Genomic DNA, 23799 nt, shown 5'->3' with positions numbered 1-23799 from the left:
TCGGTTGAGACCTGATTTGTGACCCAGTATATGGTCTATTCTGGAGAAAGTTCCATGTGCACTCGAGAAGAATGAGTATTCTGTTGTTTTAGGGTGGAATGTTCTGTAAATATCTTTGAGGTCCATCTGGTCCAATGTATCATTCAAAGCTCTTGTTTCCTTGTTGATTTTCTGCTTAGATGATCTGTCCATTGCTGAGAGTGGAGTCTTGAGGTCTCCTACAATTAACGTATTGTTATCAATATGACTCTTTATTTTGGTTAACAGTTGGCTTATGTAGATGGCTGCTCCCATGTTGGGGGCATAGATATTTACAATTGTTAGATCTTCTTGTGGGATAGACCCTTTAAGAATAATATAGTGTCCTTCTGTGTCTCTTATTACAGACTTTAGTTTAAAATCTAATTTGTCTGATATAAGAATTGCTACCCCAGCTTTCTTTTGAGGTCCGCTGGCATGGAAGATGGATCTCCATCCCTTCACTTTCAGTCTGGATGTATCTTTAGGTTCAAAATGAGTCTCTTGTAGACAGCATATGGATGGGTCCTGTCTTTTTATCCAGTCTGCAACCCTGGGCCGTTTTATGGGAGCGTTTAGGCCATTCACGTTGAGAGTGATTATTGAAAGATATGAATTAATTGTCATCATGTTGCCTGTGAAGACGTTGTTTTTATAGATTGTCCCTGTAAATTTCTGTTGTAGATCACTCTTGGGGTCTTTCTCCTTTTATAGAACCCCCCTTAATATTTCTTGCAGGGCCGGCTTAGTGGTCACATATTCTTTCAGCTTCTGCCGGTCGTGGAAGCTCTGCATCGCTCCATCCATTCTAAATGAGGGCCTTGCCAGATAAAGTATTCTTGGCTGCATGTTCTTCTCATTTAGTACCCTGAATATGTCTTGCCAGGCCTTTCTGGCTTGCCAGGTCTCTGTGGATAGGTCTGACGTTATTCTGATGTTCCTCCCTCTGTACGTAAGGAATCTCTTCCCCCTAACTGCCCTTAGGATGGTTTCCTTGGTTCTAAGATTTGCAAGTTTTACAATTACATGCTGGGGTGTTGGCCTGTTTTCCTTGATCTTGGGAGGGGTCCTCTCTGCCTCTAGGACTCGAATGTTTGTTTCATTCCCCAGATTAGGGAAGTTCTCAGCTACGATTTGCTCAAATACATCTTCTAGCCCTCTCTCTCTCTCCACTCCCTCCAGGAACCCAATTATTCTGACATTGGAATGCTTCATGGTGTCACTTATTTCTCTGATTCTATTTTCATGGATTCTGAGTTGTTTTTCCCTGGCCTCCTCTTTTCCCTTTTTATCTATTATATTGTCTTCCAGGTTGCTTATTCGCCCTTCTGCCTCAGTTACTCTAGCTGTTAGATTATCTAGATTGGATTGGATCTCATTGATAGCATTTTTAAGTTCTGCCAATTCACCTTTTATATCTGCCCTTAGAGACTCTATGTTGCCATTAATGGATTACTCCATTCTGGCCACTGTCTTCACAATTGCTACCCTGAATTCCATCTCCAACATCCTGGTTATATCTGCATCCATTTGTAAATCTGCAGCATAAGTCATAATCTCTGAGTCTTTTCTGTTTTGGGGGCTCCTCCTCCTAGTCATTCTGTTGATGGTGTTTGAGGGAATGTATAGAGTCCAAATTATTGACCAGAACCCAAGCAAGATGCACCTGTTTTTTTGGGACCTTAGGGTTGCTGGCTCTTGTTTTCCCAGCCTGTCTTCTGCGGGAGGGGCCTGCTGTGCTATTACTCAGGCAACCCTGTTTGGGCGGTGTTGCCCTGCGCCCCTGTGGTGGGGGATGGGCTCAGCGGGAATCAGTCTTTGGGGCTTTTGTTCTCTGGCGCCTTTCCCTGGCGGCTTTCCGCACCTCTTCCGTGAGTCAGAGCAGAAGAGACCATTTCCAACCCTCTGCCTCAGAGCAGAGAGACCGCAGTCTGTTCTTCAGTGAGCTCTCCAGGTCACACCGTCTCCGTTTCTGTCTGTGCTGCTATAAACTGCAGCGTCTGGGTTGTGCGCCCCTCTGCAGTGCTCCCAGTCCTGCCTCCAGGTCGGAGCACGTCTCTGCCCTTTGTGCTTCTAAAACCGCCAGCCGCTCCCAGTTCGTGTGCGCGCAACTCCGCCGCTCATGGTTTCCAGCCCGGGGCCTGCAGTTCGCGTGCGCGACTCCGTCACTCCAGGTTTCTGTCCGGGGGCTGCAGTTCCTGTGCGCGTGACCCCGCCGCTCTGGTTTTCCACCCGGGGGCTGCCCTAAAGTCCTTTCCCGACGCTACCGGTCTGCGAGTCTGTGCCCATCCCCAGCGAGCGAGGCTGTCACTCACCGGCGGTGTAGGATCCCCACGTCCAGGCACCCTTCCGCTGCCATTTATCCTCCGATATCTGCCCACAGAATCACGGCTCTCTGCTTTGTACCTCAAAACCAACTGCCTGTGATATTCTATTTGTAGAGATCCAGATCTTCTTACATCTCAGGCTGGTTTCGTGGGTGCTCAGAGTGGTCTGGTAGATATCTAGCTCAATTCCAGGGACCAGTTGAAATAGGGTCCCCTACTCCTCCGCCATCTTTCCCCCCTCCAGAAAATTGGAATTTTTAGAAGTCGACTCTGCTGAGGGACTTCGCTCCAGTGGCTAAGCTGGGGGTGGAACTCTTGCTGGGACAGTGTGGTCTCAGGACCCTTGGGGTCACAGAAAGACCGGGGGTGCCTGAGTGCAGCAGAGCTCCCAGGTATCAGACCAGGGAAGCCAGCTGCAGAGACAGAGCCGAGGAGTGGGCTCTCAGCTCGGGGTTGCCATAAACCGTGATCTGCGGCATAGTCAGGCCACTGCCCTTCGAGCAGGGACCCAACAAGAGGCAAATCCGGGGACACTCCCCTTCCTCCCCCGGGAGGAGCGGCATGGGAGCGCACCACAGGGATCTGCTGGGTTTGGAGATTCCACACGGGGTCGGGTGCCAGAGATAGAAATGCTCGGTCAGAGGCCGGGTGAGCACGGAGTGCGGCCGGAGACTGGGGAGACGAGAGTGATTGACTGCTTTTCTCTGGGGGCGCACTAAGCGGTGGGGCCCCGAGTTCTCGGCTCCTCCGGGTGGAGATTGGGAGGCCGCCATTTTCTTTCCCGTCCTCCAAAAGTATACGGAAAGCTTGCAGGGAACAAAAGCTCCCGAGAGCAAACCCAAGCAGATTACTTAGCCAGGCCCCAGCAAGGGCCGGGCGATTCCGCCTCCGGCAAAGACATTTGAGAACCACAGCAACAGTCCCCTCCCCCAGAAGATCAGCAAAAACAGCCAGCCAAGACCAAGTTTACTAATCAATGAGAACAGCAGAAAATAAAGAAGCTGAGAAAAAGAGAGATAAACAACTACTGGATCACGAGGGCAGAATTCGAGAGATAAACGATACCATAAGACGAAACAACATTAGAATAATTGGGATCCCAGAAGAAGAAGAAAGAGAGAGAGGGGCAGAAGGTATAATGGAGCAAATTATAGCAGAGAACTTCCCTAATTTGGGGAAGGAAACAGGCATCAAAATCCAGGAGGCACAGATAACCCCTCTCAAAATCAATAAAAAGAGGTCAACACCCCGACATCTAATAGTAAAACTTACGAGTCTCAGAGACAAAGAGAAAATCCTGAAAGCAGCTTGGGTTAAGAGATCCATAACCTACAATGGTAGAAACATTAGACTGGCAACACATCTATCCACAGAGACCTGGCAGGACAGAAAGGACTGGCAGGATATATTCAGAGCACTAAATGAGAAAAATATGCAGCCAAGAATACTATAGCCAGGTAGGCTGTCACTGAAAATAGAAGGAGAGATAAAAAGCTTCCAGGACAAACAAAAACTAAAGGAACTCGCGAACACGAAACCAGCCCTACAAGAAATATTGAAAGGGGTCCTCTAAGCAAAGATAGAGCCTAAAAGTCACATAGGCTAGAAAGGAACACAGACAATATACAGTAACAGTCACCTTACAGGCAATACGCTGGCACTAAGTTCATCTTTCAATAGTTACCCTAAATGTAAATGGGCAAAATGCCACAATCAAAAGACACAGGGTATGAGATTGGATAAAAAAACAAGACCCATCAATATGCTGTCTGCAAGAGACTCATTTTAGACCCAAAGACACCTCCAGATTGAAAGTGAGGGGTGGAAAACAATTCACCATGCTAATGGACATCAAAAGAAAGCTGGGGTGGCAATCCTTATATCAGACAAATTAGATTTTAAACCAAAGACTGTAAGAGATGAGGAAGGACTCTATATCCTACTTAAAGGGTCGATCTAACAATTATAAATATCTATGCCCCTAACATGGGAGCTGCCAATTATATAAGCCCATTAATAACAAAAGCAAAGAAACACATCAACAACAATACAATAATAGTGGGGGACTTTAACACCCCCCTCACTGAAATGGACAGATCATCTAAGCAAAAGATCAACAAGGAAAAAAGACTTTAAATGACACACTGGATCAAATGGACTTCACAGATATATTCAGAACATTCCATCCCAAAGCAACAGAATACACATTCTTCTCTAGTGCCCATGGAACATTCTCCAGAATACATCACATTCTAGGTCACAAATCAGGTCTCAACCGGTACCAAAAGACTGGGATCATTCTCTGCATATTTTCGGACCACAATGCTTTGAAACTAGAACTCAATCACATGAGGAAAGTCGGAAAGAACTCAAATACATGGAGGCTAAAGAGCATCCTACTAAAGAATGAATGGGTCAACTAGGAAATTAAAGAAGAATTAAAAAAAAAATCATGGAAACCAATGAAAATGAAAACACAACTGTTCAAAATCTTTGGGATGGAGCAAAGGCAGTCCTAAGAGGAAAGTATATAGCAATACAAGCCTTTCTCAAGAAAGAAGAAAGGTCTCAAATACACAACCTAACCCTACACCTAAAGGAGCTGGAGAAAGAACAGCAAATAAAGCCTAAACCCAGCAGGAGAAGAGAAATAATAAAGATCAGAGCAGAAATCAATGAAACAGAAACCAAAAGAACAGTAGAACAGATCAACAAAACTAGGAGCTTGTTCTTTGATAGAATTAACAAGATTGATAAACCCCTGGCCAGACTTATCAAAAAGAACAGAGAAAGGAACCAAATTAAAAAAATCATGAATGAAAGAGGAGAGATCACAACCAACACCAAAGAAATACAAACACTTATAAGAACATATTATGAGCAACTATATACCAGCAAATTAGATAATCTGGAAGAAACGGATGCATTCCTAGAGATGTATAAATTACCAAAACTGAACCAGGAAGAAATAGAAAACCTGAACAGACCTATAACCACTAAGAAAATTGAAGCAGTCATCAAAAATCTCCCAACAAACAAAAGCCCAGGGCCAGATGGCTTCCCAGGGGAATTCTACCATTTAAAGAAGAATTAATACCTATTTTTCTGAAACTGTTCCAAAAAATAGAAATGGAAGGAAAACTTCCAAACTCGTTTTATGAGGCCACCATTAATTACCTTGATCCCTAAACCAGACAAAGACCCCATCAAAAAGGAGAATTACAGACCAATATCCTTGATGAACACGAATGTAAAAATTCTCGCCAAAATACTAGCCAATAGGATCCAACAGTACATTAAAAGGATTATTCACCACAACCAAGAGGGATATATCCCTGGGCTGCAAGGTTGGTTCAACATCCGCAAATCAATCAATGTGATACAATACATTAATAAAAGAAAGAACAAGAACCATAGGATCCTCTCAATAGATACAGAAAAAGGTATTTGACAAAGTACAGCATCCTTTCTTGATCACAACTCTTCAGAGTATGGGGATAGAGGGTACATACCTCAATATCATAAAAGCCATCTATGAAAAACCCACAGCGAATATCATTCTCAATGGGGAAAAACTGAGAGCTTTCCCCCTAAGGTCAGGAATGCGGCAGGGATGTCCACTATCACCACTGCTATTCAACATAGTATTAGAAGTCCTAGCCACAGCAATCAGACAACAAAAAGAAATAAAAGGCACCTGAACCGGCAAAGAATAAGTCAAACTCTCACTCTTTGCAGATGATATGACACTTTATGTGGAAAACCCAAAAGACTCCACCCCAAAACTGCTAGAACACATACAGGAATTCAGTAAAGTGGCAGGATATAAAATCATGCACAGAAATCAGTGGCATTCCTATACACCAACAACAAGACAGAAGAAAGAGAAATTAAGGAGTCGATCCCATTTACAATGGCACCCAAAACCATAAGATACCTAGGAATAAATCCAACCAAAGAGGCAAAGAATCTGTACTCAGAAAACTATAGAATACTCATGAAAGAAATTAAGGAAGACACAAAGAAATGGAAAAACGTTCCATGCTCATGGATTGGAAGAACAAATATTGTGAAGATGTCAATGGTACCTAGAGCAATCTACACATTTAATGCAATCCCTATCAAAATACCATCCACTTTTTTCAAAGAAATGGAGCAAATAATCCTAAAATTTGTATGGAGCCAGAAAAGACCACGAATAGCCAGAGGATTGTTGAAAAAAAAAAAAACGCAAAGGTGGTGGCATCACAATTCCGGACTTCAAGCTCTATTACAAAGCTGTAATCATCAAGACAGTATGGTACTGGCACAAAAAACAGACACATAGATCAATGGAACAGAATAGAGAGCCCAGAAATGGACCCTCAACTCTATGGTCAACTCATCTTCAACAAAGCAGGAAAGAATGTCCAATGGAAAAAAGACAGTCTCTTCAACAGATGGTGTTGGGAAAATTGGACAGCCACATGCAGAAGAATGAAACTGGACCATTTCCTTACACCACACACAAAAAGAGACTCAAAACGATTGAAAGACCTAAATGTGAGACAGGAGTCCATCATAATCCTAAAGGAGAACACAGGCAGCAACCTCTTCGACCTCAGCCACAGCAGGTTCTTCCTAGAAACATCGCCAAAGGCAAGGGAAGCAAGGGCAAAAATGAACTATAGGGACTTCATTAAGATAAAAAGCTTTTGCACAGCAAAAGAAACAGTCAACAAAACCAAAAGACAACCAACAGAATGGGAGAAGATACTTGCAAATGACATATCAGATAAGGGACTAGTCACCAAAATCTATAAAGAACTTATCAAACTCAACACCCAAAGAACAAAGAATCCAATCAAGAAATGGGCAGAAGACATGAACAGACATTTTTCCAAAGAAGACATCCAAATGGCCAACAGATATGAAAAAGTGCTCAACATCACTCAGCATCAGGGAAAATCCAAATCAAAACCTCAGGTTCGATACCACCTCACACCAGTCAGAATGGCTAAAATTAACAAGTCAGGAAACAACAGATGTTGGTGGGGTTGCGGAGAAAGGGGAACCCTCCTACACTGTTGGTGGGAATGCAAGCTGGTGCGGCCACTCTGGAAAACAGTATGGGGGTTCCTCAAAAAGTTGAGAATAGAGGTGCCCTATGAGCCAGCAATTGCACTACTGGGTATTTACCCCAAAGATACAAATGCAGTGATCTGAAGGGGTACGTGCACCCCAATGATTATAGCAGCAATGTCCACAATAGCCAACTATTGAAAGAGCCAAGATGTCCATCGACAGATGAAAGCATAGAGAAGATGTGTTATATATATACAATGGAATATTATGCAGCCATCAAAAGGAATGAAATTTGCAACGACGTGTATGGAACTGGAGGGTATTATGCTGAGCGAAATAAGTCAATCAGAGAAAGACATGTATCATATGATCTCACTGATATGAGGAATTCTTAATCTCAGGAAACAAACTGAGGGTTGCTGGAGTGGTGGGGGGTGGGAGGGATGGGGTGGCTGGGTGATAGTCATTGGGGAGGGTATGTGCTATGGTGAGCACTGTGAATTGTGTAAAACTGTTGAATCACAGACCTGTACCTCTGAAACAAATAATACATTATATGTTTAAAAAAAAAAAAAAAGAAGAAGACAAGAGGAAGGAAAAAATGAAGGGGGGGAAATCGGAGAGGGAGATGAACCATGAGAGACTATGGACTCTGAGAAACAAACTGAGGGTTCTAGAGGGGAGAGGGGTAGGGTGGATGGGTTAGCCTGGTGATGGGTATTAAAGAGGGCACATACTGAATGGAGCACTGGGTGTTATACGTAAACAATGAATCATGGAACACTACATCAAAAACTAATGATGTATGGTGATTAATATAACAATAAAAAAGTAAAAAAATTAATGATGTATGGTGATTAACATAATAAAAAAGGCATAAAAGTTTAAAATTATATACGATTAATATTTACTTATATCAATTAAAACATAAACATACATTCCACAAACACTGATTGTGCATCTCCCACATGCCGACGTATGTGAAGCTTCAGTATTTTATGGCACTTACAAAAGTGTGGTGGGACAAGATGCATGGAACTCTCAGGGCATAAAACAGAAACAATGGATACGGTTATCAGTGCTCAGCTACTGTGTGGAACAAGTCTCCTTTACATAACCTAATGTACGAAGTGGCTTTATTTCTACAGTAAACCATCTCTTCTTTCAAAGTAAGAAGGAAAATTTTTTGAAGTATTAGTTCAAGTGAGAACCAGAGAGAACAGTCCTATCGATTCTGGGGGCAATAGGCCTTTTTTCTTTAATAATGATAGATGTACAAAGTTCTCATTCAAGTTTTTATATTTTCCACTGGGGGTAAAGGGAAAAATGGAAAGAAGAGGAAGAACGGGGGAGGAAAGAAGTGGAGTGGGGGAGAGAAAAGAGGGAAAATGATAGAGAAGCTGGGATAGGAGGAACAGGGGAGAGGGGAGGGAGAAGGGAAAGAAGAAGGGAAGGGGATGGAACTACACTCCTGATTTTTATGTTTATTTAAAAGGACATATAAATACTCCCCCTCAACACACATATACACTTTGCTGAGAAAAAGTTATTAATGAATGTGGGATAACTCTGCAATTTACTTGACAGGTATTTGTAATGGTCTTTCCCTTTGAATTCATTTCCAAGCCATCATCGTTTTCAGATTTGATTGCAAAATGATTGGTCTCTTCCTTAAGTTTTATTACAAAGAGGTACTGATATTTCTTGAATATTTCTCTTCTTCATTTACTGGTATGCACAACTGCAGCTAAACTGCAACATAATGACTTCTATACAACTTAGTGTCATCAGTTCAAGTTTACAATTTGCTTGGCACATAAGAAATGCTATCTTTGCAATTATTGCTATCATTAATTTATTAAATAAATGGAATAATGCCATTTTATAATACAGTACTGTTTGGGGCTGAGGAGACAGAATCAGTAACTATGCTGTGAGCTAACATCCAGTATTTTGCCAGATTTTTATTGCCCAAAGTTAGATTTAGAGAACACTATCTGATTTGTGGTACACCTGAAGCCACATTATATCATACAAGGAGTCTGTGGTGTGTGCCAAGCAACCCTACTGACAGTCAAGAAAGGGTGTAATTTAATGAAACAAACAAGGATAGGATGCTGTCATTTCAAAAGGTCACAAATAGCTAATTTAGGGTTGTATTTTTTTTTTCTTTTCTTTTCTAAGGATGAACAGCATCCACTCCGGGTTGGATTGAGATCAGATTCTGTGTTTCCTCTTTCTTGATTTGCTCTTCCACTTTTGCAAGAACACATTCTCAAGCCCCTTCTTAAGAAATAGGCCATCAAAGGTAACTTCCACATCCATGAATACTTTAAAATGGCTTTGGGTGGCCCTTCCACTTGATTAGCTAGTTTGGCTGTTTATAAAATTCTGGCTGGCAAACCATTTCCCAACAGAATTTTGAAGATATTAATTCACTATATTCTAGCATCCAGTGTTACCAATAAAACTTTTGAGGTTGGTCTATTCTTACTCTTTTGTAAGAAGACTTGTTTTCCTGCCTGAAAACCTTTTAGGATCTTCTCTTCATCCCTGCAATACCAAAATATCTTAAAGTGCTTTGCTGTGGGTTTTTCCCCCTATTCATTATACTAGGTATTTTGTGGGCTCTTTCAATCTAAGACTCCTGGCTCTTTGGCTCTGGGAAATTCTATCATTTCTTTAGAATTTCCTCTTTATTGCCTTTGTTCTTTTCCTGGAAATTATAATATCTGATGTTAGACCCCCTGGATTGAACCTCTGTATTGTTCTTCTTACTTCAACTTTCCCATCTTTTTGTTTTATTTTCCCAGAGATAACATAAAATGTCTTACTGCTCTCATCTTGAATGTTTTATTTTGGAAATCTCATTCCCCATTACTTTTTCAGAGTATTTTATTCTACATAATGGGTCTTGATTCTCTTTGAGGATGCACAGAGGGTTTTTTTTTAGAAGTTTTTTACTAATCTCTAGTTGTCTCTGGGGCCAGGTTACTTCCTGGGGAGGGCAAAGTATTTTTGTTTATCCTGATCTCTCTCTCTTCTCTGTTGAAGGATTTTTTTAAATACCTGGTGATACTGAATTGTCCACCACAATTTAAAAGGCACTAGAAGAGTGGGGAGTTTTTGCACATGACTAGCAAGCTTCTCTTTGCAGTTAAGTGGAAGGGATCTGGTAATTATACTTTGGAACCCTTAAATGGCACAATATGGAGAGCTTTGCAGTAAGGTACCAGCACACACTCTTGTTGCCCAATTACCCCCAGACAGTCTGTTATTGTATTTGTTTATCTGAAGGGGAAACAAACACCTGGCTGCCAGTCTTTCTACTCAAGGCAGTATATATACTTTTATATACTTTTAAGCAATCCCTCCTTTTTAAGTACCAAGGCATACTCCTATCCTCCATGATTCTGCAAACTGCAGGACAGAACAGCTCTTTCATTAGCTAAAGTTTCTTCCACATATACTGGGCTTCCTCCATCACTAAATACTCTATATACTTCCCAGCTTCTAGAAATGATTTCGTATATCCCATTTATTGCTGGGCCCCCTAGCATTCTTTTTATTTTTATCATTTCAATGATGTCTTGAGAGGGAGAGGAGCTAAAGACTTGTACTAAAATATATTCAAGGTGATATATATCTTTAATAGGAAGCAACCTGGTCACTTCACAGTTCAGTGGACTTGATTTTAAGATAATGAGACAAAATCACTTGAGAATTACATCAATTATTATGTCTAGGAAGAAATAAAATTTGAATACTATCTACTCTAGCTTCCTATGCCAAAGTCAGAATACTATGAAAACAGCAAATAATCATACTTACTGCATAAATGCAGGGCTATTTTTTAATGACAAATTAGTTAAGAATATTCTGAATTACAGATGTAGACAGGTCTCATTTGTAGTATATGCTTATTCAGATTAATTGTATGGCTATAAAATGTAAAAGACAGAGAATTCACATGAAAAAACAAAGATACAAAAAGATGAAACAGAAGTATACTCTGATTACTGAGATCTAGAATCAAGGATTTTGAGCTGGAAGAGACCTCAGACGATAATGCAGTCCAATTATTTAATTTTCCAGAAGTGAAAATAAAGACTGAGAGAGTTTCAGTGTGTAGAGCCAGTGAATGTCCTTTGCTAAACTAAAAGAAACAACTACTCATAGTAAAAATGATCAAAACTTAGTGGAGAATGTAACAATGTCTTTTCATCACTAAAGAGAAGCTTTGATCAGGTACAAACTCTGGTAAGAACTGAGTTAACATAAATGTAACTGAAATGCCCAAATGATATTCATACTTACTCATTACCCCAGTCCAAGCGCACGGTGATATGCCGCTTAACCTCCCGCACCTGATCCTGAGTAAGGTGACCAGACAGTAGCTGCCTTCGAAGGTCAATAAGTTCATTCATCACATGGCGTAGCTTGTAGAAAAGATCTACTTTGTGTTTCTGAAAGGGCATTTTTGGTGTTGGGTGAAATGAAAAAGGGATATGGAAAGAGAATGAAAAAAAGAAAGAGAAATAGTTAAACTATGAAAAGTGTTCATTTCTCTAAACATCTAAAAAAAGGCAATATAAAGAGGAGCATATTTAAGAATCTTAAAGTCCTTAGTTTCTACTATCTAAAAATCTCTATATAATGACATCTAACAAGTAATATAATTGATCTGGATCATGCAAAGTACCATTTATCTCCACTCCATTCTGGACAATTCATTTTCCAGTAAATCAGAGTTACTAAACTTAATCAGAACAGAAAGTTAAACAGGAGCCTAGAGCTGTTTCCTCTGTCAGAAGTTCCTACATATGTAACATCTCTGGTTTCTCTAGGAGGGATACTCAAGTTGGGGAGGGCAGAGAGAGAATCACTTGCCCTACTTTGAAGGAACTAAGGTTTCAATAAAAAGCCACAGTCTCTGGAGTAACATTCACTCCAGGTTTCCAGGCCTCATCTAGTTTTAATTAGCTTTTGTAAATAATATGCGTCCCTAGTGTCACAGATTTCTACTCTTTTCAGTTTAATAAAAAGTATCACCTTTATAAGAGTTAAGTGGAAACATCTTAATGAACTTAATTATGGACATCACAGGGGTTTCAACCTTACAGGTAAAAAATGTAAATGCCATGACAATAGATGCTTGAGGAAAAAGATTTACTTAAGAATATAGATTTAAAAACTAAAGTCTTATTTGCTCACAAGTACAATCTTGGTTTAGAAATGTTTACGTTTCTGTCTCTGTTATAGAGAAGCATGATTTTATATGATAATTAAAAGTCTTCGAATGTAACTTATCTATAAAGAATGCTCTTTAAGGTCAGATCAACCTGTACCATAGGGTTAGGAAAGCCTCTATCTGGACTTTCCCCTAAAAAGACCCTTGCCAAAATAAGCTTAATTAAAGTAACTATAAATAAAATTAATAATAAAGCAAATTACAAACTAGCAGAATCAGCTAATATTCTTAGGTGGCAGTGATCTTATGATTAAAATGTTCAGGACATCATGCTACTTAGAAATCATCTAATAGAGCATGAGACCTTTAAAGGTCCATCTCATAGAGAAATTATTTTTAAGTAGAAGACCTTAGGAATCATGCACTCTAATGACATTTCAAATAGCATGCGGTCCTTTCTTCACTTGATGATCATACGAAGAAAAGTTAAGTACCTTGATGGCACACAATGCTGGCAGAAGGGCAGAACTCACAAATTCTTGCCAGTTCAAGTAACAAGGCCTAAGCAAATTATATCATCTGGAAAATTGAGATCTTAAGGTAAGCAATAAAGGCAATGTGGTCTTTGCTTCCAGCACATTCATTTCTTTTTGATAAAACAGGGCCACCTGTCTAAGTTTAAAATAGAAAGTTATTTTCCCATCAAACCATACACAGTAATCTATTGCATACACACATAAGCATTTATTCATTCACTTGATTTACAAATGCTTACAGAGCATTTGATGAGTTCTATTACTTTGTTGTGATCCAAAGTCCCTACTTTCATGGTTTCATTCTAGAGAGCAGAGATAGACCAGAGACAAATACATAATGGTGGTGATATGTTCTAAAAAGAAAATTAAAGCAGAGTGGGGTCAGTAGGTAGTCAGTGGTGGTTTGGCTGGGGGGTGGGAGAAGGTACTGCTTCAGGTAGGGTGGTCAGGGAAAGACTTCTTTGGAAGCAAAACTTTAAGTAGGAACCTGAATGAAATAAGGTGACAGCATTTGGGAAAACTGGGGACGTTTATTACACGGTTAACTAACTGGAATTTAAATAAAAACTTGAAAAAAAAAAACTGGGGAAGTTTTAGAGGCATAAGAAACAGCAAGAACAAATGCCCTGCTGTGGAAGTGGACTTGACATGTTCATGGAGAACAGAGATGTCAGTGCACTTGCAGCAAAGTGAACAAGGGAGAAAGTGGTGGTGATTCAGTCAGAGAGGTAACAGGGACCAGATTAGGCAGGGCTTTTGTGTAAGCCATGGGAAAGGGTTTGGCTTTTATTCCAAGCAAGACGGGAAGCCACTGGAGATAGGGAGCAGAAGAGTGACATGATAGGACTTAAAGCTTGAAAGCATCACTCTGAGTGAAAATAAACCATGAAAAAGCAAAGAGGAAAGCAGGGGTTCCAGTCAGGAGGCTATTTATTACAACAATCCACAGGATGACAGTTGATTAGAGAAAGGTAAGAATAGTAATGTAAAACTTTTAGGACTTGGAGATTAGACATGTTTTGTACATAGAGCTGTTGGGATCTGCTGATGGATTAGATGTGGGATATGAATGGAGTCAAGGATTACTCTTTTTTCCTGGCCTGGGGAACACATCTGGAGAAGGGACAAGGTTCAATTTGGACATGCTAGGTTTGACATTGAGTTCCAACATTTAGAGGCCAGGAAAGTGAGGGGTATCTAGCACAGGAAACTAAGAAGGAAAAAGCAGTGAGATGACAGGAAAAGCAGGAGTGTATTGAATATAAGGTTTTAAGGAAGACTGTCAAATGCACTGAGAGGTTAAATAAAACATAGGCTGAGAGTTAGCCACTGCATCTGGAATTGTGGTAGCCATCACTGACTTCTCTAAGGGCAGTAATGGGAGAGAAGGGAATGGGAACAGAGTACAGACAGCTCTTTTTTAGAATTTTCAGTAACTGGAAGCAGAGAAATGAGGTAGTAGAACACTGTTGTACAATCAGGGGAGGGTTGTTTTTTTTAATGATACAAAATTTCAGGCTATTTTTATGCTGAAGGGAATGATTTAGTAAAGAAAAAAAATTTGATGATGCAGGTGTTAAGTCCTTCAGTAGCCAAGAAGAGATGGGTCCCAGGTCAAAAGGGAGGCCCCGTTTAGGCTGGATATTCTATATATTATCACAGAGGAAACACAAAGAACTCAGATAATGACACAGGCATTTGGTGACAGGAGAACTAAATTTTTCCTCTGGGTGCCTTATTCTCAAGGAAATAAGAAGCAAGGTCATCTGCTGAGAGTGAATAGGGTGGGAGGGGGTGTTCAAGATTTGAGAATAGAGAAGATGTAAAACAGTTTCATAGGGAGGGGTAACACAATCTCAGCAGGAGATAGGTAGTTCAACTGTCAGATGGTTTTGAGATTTGTAAACACTTAAAGTGTGGTTATGTGTATTTTTTAAGCAGAGTGTAATGTATATTGATACCGAAATATCAAGTATGTATGTACATATATGTATATGTATGCATGTATATCTATGCACAAATATATACACACATGCACATATACAAAATATTTATGTAACATATACATGCACACATATATAGTATCGATGCCAGAATATACTAATATGGTCTTTTAAAATATTAAACAGTCATTTATTAATCAAGTGTTTCTAACAGATTGTACTGTCCAAAGATGACTATAATATCTCCCAAGTACTATTCTGCACAAATGTGACCCTCACACTCCTCCAGTATGAGATGGAATCTGTTTCTTCACACTTTTGAATCTGGGCAGACCCTGAGACTGCTCTAACCTATCAAACACAGGAGCAGGGAGCTAAAGCTAGTTCTAGAAGCAGCCCTTCACTTGTCTGGCAGCTTCGGCCTCCTGCCTCTTGGAATACATGTTCCTTCTGGGAGTTTCACTCTCAGAATCCAGCTCTCATGCTGTGAAAAGCCCAAGCTGCATGGAGAGGCCACAAGGAGACACTCCAGTAAGCAGTCCCAGCTTTATGAGTGAGCCATCTTAGCTGCTATGCCCCGCCCAGTAGAACCTTCAGGGGACTACAGCTCCTATGCAAATCTGACCGCAACAGAATGAGAAACCCTATGTGAAATCTACCCAACTGTGCTCACTCTATCCAGAGAAGAATGAAATATAATAAATAGGTATTGTAAGGCACTAAGGTTTGGGGTAGTTTGTTATGTAGATAATTGGGAAAACTGTACAGTATTTTTTCCAAATAGAAAAATCAGTTATTGTTTCTAATTATATGAAGCTGGGAATGCTAACCCTGCACTAAGAATGAAATGGATCACATAATCAGAAAGTAGAACTATTATTACAATCAGTGTGGTGCTGTGGTGCTAATTTCTTTCTCCAGTCCAACCTAACAACCTCTTTGACCAGAGGCCCTAGCACTAGAGGCTGCTCCCCCAGCACCACTATGACACCACACTGCACTCTTGGATTTGCTATCAAAAGACACACACCACTCAAGGTGAGCAATCTGGAGTGACTGGCCGCAGAGCACACAATTGACCTAGGATCACTTGACACCACAGGATAGGTGAATGCCCCCCTCAGGCTGAACAATCCTATTCTACTGAGAGTCCTGCTCCTCAGTAGATTAAGATAACAGTACAATTAGGTTGGTGGTAAGGTTTAGCTTTCCTGCCCAATCATCCCGAGTTCCTGTCAAGGCTAAAATAAAAGCAGGAAAATTAAAAAAAAAAAAAAAGAATCAAAAGAAAAAGAAATCTATAGCCCATCTTAGCAACATGCTCAGCCTCTCCAAAAGATCTATAGTCTAATATTTGTCAAGAACAGTTGCAGAATATTTGGGAAGTATATTGAACAGTCAGCAGAAACTATAAATTTAGAATAATTAAACTACTCTGCAAGCACATGCCAAGCAGAATTTGCCTCACCACTGTGAAAGAATCCCTGGAACTAAAAAAAAAAAAAAAAAAAGAATCCCTGGAACTGTGCAAAAAAAAAATGTGAGTTTTAATACTCCTGATTTTATTATTTTTAAAGATTTTATTTTATTATTTTTAAAGATTTTATTTATTCATTTGAGAGAGAGAGAGCACAAGTAGAGGGGAGAGGGAGAAGCAGACTCCCCACTGAGCAGGGACCCCGACACAACAAGGGGCTCAATCCCAGGACCCGGAGATCATGATCTGAGCCGAAGGCAAGATGCTTAACCAACTGAGCCACCCAGGCTCCCCTTAATACTCCTGATTTTAGAATTATTTTTACTAAACCACTTGTAACCCAATGTAGAAAGAAAGGCTGTGCTGCAGTGATGCTTCTCAGTTAGCAAGGGACCAAAGCTGTTGAGTGCCCATCACCAAGTATGCTAGCTTTATTTTAAAACTACACATGCACGAAGACTGGTTAATAGATGTGAATGAAAGATTATAAAAATCAAATTTAAAAATTACATCAAAAGTACTACTATCCTCCAAAAGAACAAGTATCCTACCATGAGTACTAAAAGCTTTAGGTGAAAACCAATTTTAAATTTTTTTTATTTTTTGTTATGTTAGTTAGCCAGCATTATTTTTTTAATTTTATTATGTTATGTTAATCGCCATACATTACATCATTAGTTTCTGAGGTAGTGTTCCATGATTCATTGTTTGCGCATAACAACCAGTGCTCCATTCAATACGTGCCCTCTTTAATAGCCATCACCAGGCTAACCCATCCCCCTACGCCCCTCCCCTCAAGAACCCTCAGTTTGTTTCTCAGAGTCCACAATCTCTCATGGTTCATCTTCCCCTCCGATTCCACCCCTTCATTTTTCCCTTCATACTATCTTCTTTTTTTTTTTTAACATATAATGTATTATTTGTTTCAGAGGTACAGGTCTGTGATTCAACAGTCTTACACAACTCACAGCGCTCACCATAGCACATACCCTCCCCAGTATCTATCACCCAGCCACCCCATCCCTCCCACCCCCCACCACTCCAGCAACCCTCAGTTTGTTTCCTGAGATTAAGAATTCCTCATATCAGTGAGATCATATGATACAGCCAGCATTAGTTTTTGATGTCGTGTTCAATGGTTCATTAGTTGTGTATAACACCCAGTGCTCATCACAACACATGCCCTCCTTAATACCCATCACCTGGTTACCCTATCCCCCTACCCCTCTCCCTTCTGTAACCCTGTTTGTTTCCCAGAGTCCAGACCAATTTAATGGAAGTTAAACAATACATCTAAAGCTCAAGTTATTAAGAGCAGATTCCCAATCTCTTTCCGTTTTGTTTTACTTCTTACTTTTTGAACACCCTTTTATTTATATATAGGTAGATGGCTTATTTTCTCACTTTATTGCTCGAAAACAAACTAATTATTAAGAACTTGAGTTTAGGGGGGCGCCTGGGTGGCTCAGACGGTTAAGCATCTGCCTTCGGCTCAGGTCATGATCCTGGGGTCCTGGGATCCATCAGGCTCCCTGCTGAGCGGGGAGCCTCCTTCTCCCTCCCTCTCCCTCTGCCTGCCATTCCCCCTGCTTGTACTCTTTCTCTGTCAAATAAAAAATAAAAAATCTTAAAAAAAAAAAAAGAACTTGAGTTTAGGGACACCTGGGTGGCTCAGATGGTTAAGCATCTGCCTTTGGCTCGGGTCATGATCCCGGGGTCCTGGGATCAAACCCCGCATCGGGCTCCCTGCTCCTCGGGAGGCCTGTTTCTCCCTCTCCCACTCCCCCTGCTTGTGATCCCTCTCTCGCTGTGTCTCTGTCAAATAAATAAATAAAATCTTTAAAAAAAAAAACGAGTTTATTCAAACTTCTGAAACTATTATAACACTGTATTTTAATTATACTTGAATAAAATAAATTTTTAAAACTCCAATATGTTGGGGCCGCCTAGGTGGCTCAGTCGTTAAGCGTCTGCCTTTGGCTCAGGTCATGATCCCAGGGTCCTGGGATTGAGCCCGGTATAGGGCTCCCTGCTCAGTGGGGAGTCTGCGTCTCCCTCTTCCTCTGCCTCTCTCCCCACTCCTGCTCTCTCTCTCACTCACTCTCTCTCTCAGATAAATAAATAAATAAATAAGAAAGCCTAAAAAAAAAACCTCCAGTATTTTTTTTATTGCTGTTAAATAAAGTCTCTTATCATGAAGTAACCTCTAATCCTATTCTGTTTGCATTATACATCGGAGCTCTAGAACTCATCCCAGTATAATATAAAAATATCTAAAATAACAGTACTTGCAACCCCAATGACTCTTCTGCCAAAAATATCTTTAAGCCCAGGAATTTAGACTGTCATTTTAGGTTGTTTCACAACATAGCTGGCCAAAGCTTGAAACTGAGTTCAAAAGAGAAATTTCTGTGAAACAAAACAGTATCTAAATCCAAGCTATTTCACAATGATCTTCAAGTACATATTTGCAAGAAATAAAAATGCAAAGCAGCAATGTGGAAATTCTTTTTAAACTGTTCACAAATATGGGGATGTATCTTTTTTTTTTTAGTTTCCCCAAATGGCATCATCCAGGGGTCACTGACATTTTATTTCCATTCATTGCCAACAAGAGCCTGGCAAAAGCTTCCCTCCCCACTACCTGCTTCTTTTTTTTTTTTTTTAATGTAATGTTAATCACCATTCATTACATCATTAGTTTTTGATGTAGTGTTCCATGATTCATTGTTTGCATATACCACCCAGTGCTCCATGCAGAACGTGCCCTCTTTAATAGCCATCACCAGGCTAACCCATCCTCCCACCCCCCTCCCCTCTAGAACCCTCAGTTTGTTTTTCAGAGTCCATATTCTCTCATCGTTCAATCCCTCTCCGATTCCCCCCCTTCATTCTTCCCCTCCTGCTATCTTCTTCTTCTTTTTTTAACATATAATGTATTATTTGCTTCAGAGGTACAGATCTGTGATTTAACAGTCTTGCACACTTCACAGTGCTCACCATAGCACATACCTTCCCCAATGTCTATCACCCAGCCACCCCATCCCTCCCACCCCACCACTCCAGCAACCCTCAGTTTGTTTCCTGAGATTAAGAATTTCTCATATCAGTGAGGTCATATGATACATGTCTTTCTCTGATTGACTTATTTCGCTCAGCATAATACCCTCCAGTTCCAACTACGTCGCTGCAAATGGCGAGATTTCATTCTTTTTGATGGCGGCATAATATTCTGTTGTATATATATACCACATCTTCTTTATCCATTCATATGTCAATGGACATCTTGGCTCTTTCCACAGTTTGGCTATTATGGACATTGCTGCTATAAACATCGGGGTGCACGTACCCCTTCGGATCCCTACATTTGTATTTTTGGGGTAAATACCCAGTAGTGCAATTGCTGGATCGTATGGTAGCTCTATTTTCAACTTTTTGAAGAACCTCCATACTGTTTTCCAGAGTGGCTGCAATGGGGATGTATCTAATACAATCTATTTGCCTGGCATACATGTTTATTACTCCACCTCTGAGGGGTCAGGGTATCTTTCTCATTCCATTCTCAACCCAAATATATCCTCCCTCACAGCCTTAATGATAACCAAAATAACACCCTTTGTAGTGTCAATCTTCTTTCATAACACAAGTATTTGCAGGAGAGCTAAGACTTTAAAAAATTCTTTCTACTTTAGTTTAAATAAGCTGATCATAATCTTTCCCTAGAGCAGATAAGAATCTTGATAAGAAGGGAGCAAAGTCAACTGAAAGGTAAAGAAAATATTAGTGATACTAGAAACAGAGATGGCAGTTGCTGATGTCCAAGGCACCTCTTCACAATGCCGAACAGGGTGAATTTACCTGACAGTGGGCTGTGGACAGCTCAGCCATTCCCAGGCTCACAGGTAGCCCTTCTACACAAGACAGAACAAACCTCTCTTAAAGACAGCATTTAATCTGTCTCCCGGAGACACCTCTTCTTACATACAGAGACCACTAAGAAACCAGCCCCAATCCTCCCCATGTACAATTATCCCTACCTCCAAATACTAAAGATAAAAGCTGGAAAGCAGGCAACTTGGCAGAAAATAAAAGACTGAAAACTGAGGTCTGGGGACAAGGAGGGGGAATACAGTTGGGGAGGGTGGGAGGGTTGGAGGGAAATCAGTAAGAATCAAGTCTATTATCTATACAGAAAGACTCGGGGATTGGACGTACAAGGAAACCCTGAAGGGGTGTGTGTGTGTGTGTGTGTGTGTGTGTGTGTGTGTGTGTGGTGGGTCTGAAGTGTGTACCTGGGGAATGGAAACAGAACTGGTTATAAGTCTTTTAAAAGTCTGTAAGACTCTTAACTATAGAGAACAAACTGATGGTTATCAGGGGAGGTGGGGGGGCTGTGGGTGAAACAGGTGATGGGGATTAAGGTGTGCACTTGCTGTGATAAGCACCCGGTATTGTATGAAAGTGTTGAATCACTAAATTGTACACTGAAACTAATATTACACTGTATTTTAACTATCTGGAATTTCAATAAAAACTTAAAAAACCAATAAAAAGACAAAATAGAGTTTTCTAAAGTAAAAAAATTAAATAGAGTCTATTTTTTTCCTTTAAAAAAAAGTCTGTAAGACCTTCAGGTCATTATCCCTAACTCTATTCTGCCAGGCTTTCTCCCCTGGATTCATTTTTCCATGTGATAGTTTACTCTCCACAGAGGTTAAAACAAGGTCCATATGTTGGAGGGCACCAAACAGAGCTGATGATGTTCAACATAGGGAAATTAAGTCAAAGATTATGTAGTAAACAAGGGGATCCCTGGTGCCCTTCCCACAATGAGCTCCCAAAATGCTGACAGCCAGGCTTATACCTTCTTAGGAAGGAGTAGGCAAGATTCCTCACTGGGAAAATTCGGCCCAGGGAAAAAGACCCAGAAATACTGACAGTTGCTCTCCTTCTCCCATGTAAAGTCAGCTCCTCTTCTAATAACTCTTATAGTAATGTCCACTGGTTAGTAAATACTAGCCCCATTCACAGAGCTTTCTGGCAACACTTTAATGCCTCATTCTTAAATATCAATAGAAAAGAATAACATATAATGAAGTAAACCTCCAACAGGAAGTAAAGAGATCAAAACAATCAGAAAAAAGGAAACTGGAGAAACAAACAATGCCAGAAGTAAAAGAAAATTTCAAAAAGCAATAATTAGTATTTTCAGAGAGCACAGAGATTACAGCACATCTATGAAATAAGAAGAGGATATAACAAAAAATGGAGAAAAAGATCCAGAGCCCAAAAGAACTTTTGGAAATTAAAGATAAGATTGATGTAATGTAAAGCAAAATTCAGTAAAAGTGATAGAACAGAAAGTTGAGGAATTCCGCCAGAAAATAGAACAAAAAAAGTAATACAATGAATAAATAAGGGAGAAAATACAAGAAAATTCATGAATCATTCCAGGATGTCCAATTCTAATAAAAGAATTATAGGAAGAGAGAACTATGGAAACAGATGGGAAGGAACTAATACATGTCCCAGGACTGAAGGAAATGAATGTCTATGATGATAGAACTCACTGAGTAGTCAGCATAATCAAGGAAAAAAGATCTAATTAAGACACATTATTGTAAGGGGCGGAACAAGATGGCGGAGGAGTAGGAGACCTGGATTTCGTCTGGTCCCAGGAATTCAGCTGGATAGGGATCAAACCATTCTGAACACCTACGAACTCAACAGGAGATCAAAGAAAAGAACACCAACAAATCTCTGAACAGAAAAGTGACCACTTTCTGGAAGGTAGGATGTGCGGAGAAGTGAATCCGAGGCGATATTCCGGAGGATAGACGGCGGGGGAGGGGCCTCCGTCGGCCGCTTCTGGCAAGTGATAGAGCCGCGGAGCACAAAATCGGAACTTTTAGAAGTCTGCTCCACTGAGGGACGTCGCTCCAGTGGCTAAGTGGGGGGTGGAACCCTCACAAGACAGTGTGGTCTCAGGACCCTCGGGGTCACAGAAAAACGGGGGGGGTGCCTGTGTGTGGCAGAGCTCCCAGGGATTGGAGCGGGGAAGCTGGCTGCAGAGTCGGAGCCAAGGCGCGTGGGCTCTCAGCTTGGGGTTGTCACAAACCGTGATCTGGGGCACAGTCGGGCCACTGCTCCTCCAGCAGGGACCCAACAAGCAGCAGATCCGGGGAGACTCCCCTTCCTCCCCCGGGAGGAGCGGCGCGGGAGTGCACCGCAGGGATCTGCTGGGTTTGGAGACTCCACACGGGGTCGGGTGCCAGAGACAGAAACGATCGGTCACAGGCCGGGTGAGCACGGAGTGCAGCCGGAGACTGGGGAAACAGGAGTGACTGACTGCTTTTCTCTGGGGGCTCACTGAGGAGTGGGGCCCCGAGTTCTCGGCTCCTCCGGGGTGGAGATTGGGAGGCCACCATTTTCACTCTCGGCCTCTGTACGGAAAGCTTGCAGGGAACAAAAGCTCCCAAGAGCAAACCCGAGCAGATTACTTAGCCTGGACCGGGCAAGGGCGGGGCAACTCCGCCTCGGGCAAAGACATTTGGGAACCATGGCAAGAGGCCCCTCCCCCAGAAGATCAGTGAGAACAGCCAGCCAAGACCAAGTTTACTGATCAATGAGAACGGCAGAACTCCAGCGCTAGGGGAATGCTGCACATAGAATCCATGGCTTTTTTTACCATGATTCTTTAGTCTTTCAAAGTTAATTTTTTTTTAACTGTCTTTTTTTTTTTTTGAATTTTTCTTTTTCCCTTTTTCAACGAACATCTTATCAATCCCTTTTTTAAAAAACATTTTTATTTTTCATTTTTAGAGTCATATTCTATCCCTTCATAGTAGTTACCCGTATTTTTGGCATATATATATAAGTTGTTCTCTCTTTAAAATTTTGGGATAATTTCTTCTAACAGATCAAAATATACCCTAAATCTCTAGTGTATGGTTTTTTTCTACTCTCCTCCTGACCACATTCTCTCCCATTTTTTTTTTTAAATCCTCTTCTTTCTTTTTTCAAACAACTTCTTATCAATTCCTTTTATAAAATTTTTTATAATTTTCATCTTTACAGTCATATTCCATCCCTTCATCATATCAACCCTTATTTTTGTACATATATAAGTTTTTCTTTCTTTAAAATTTTGGGAGGCACTTTCTTCTAACAGACCAAAATACACCCAAAATCTAGTGTGTGGCACTGATCTATGCACCAGCCTGATCAAATATGATCAGGCTGG

The 23799-nt window shown here is 40.8% G+C and overlaps 1 protein-coding gene across 4 annotated transcripts in view; it reads right to left on the bottom strand.

The window, feature by feature from the left end:
- Window positions 1-23799, bottom strand: part of DOCK3 (dedicator of cytokinesis 3) — a 571728-nt gene that overhangs the window by 199851 nt on the left and 348078 nt on the right. For all 4 annotated transcript variants that reach the window (XM_032411365.1, XM_032411366.1, XM_032411368.1 and 1 more), the window contains exon 6: window positions 11727-11875. In XM_032411365.1, the coding sequence (XP_032267256.1) occupies window positions 11727-11875 (149 nt within the window). The remainder of the gene's footprint in view (window positions 1-11726; window positions 11876-23799) is intronic.

The sequence above is a fragment of the Phoca vitulina genome, unplaced genomic scaffold (assembly GCF_004348235.1).
Source record: "Phoca vitulina isolate PV1807 unplaced genomic scaffold, GSC_HSeal_1.0 scaffold13, whole genome shotgun sequence".
In the NCBI taxonomy this organism is placed as follows: domain Eukaryota; kingdom Metazoa; phylum Chordata; class Mammalia; order Carnivora; family Phocidae; genus Phoca; species Phoca vitulina.
Note: the sequence above shows the minus strand (reverse complement) of the source record. Positions and strands in the feature narration are given on the sequence as shown.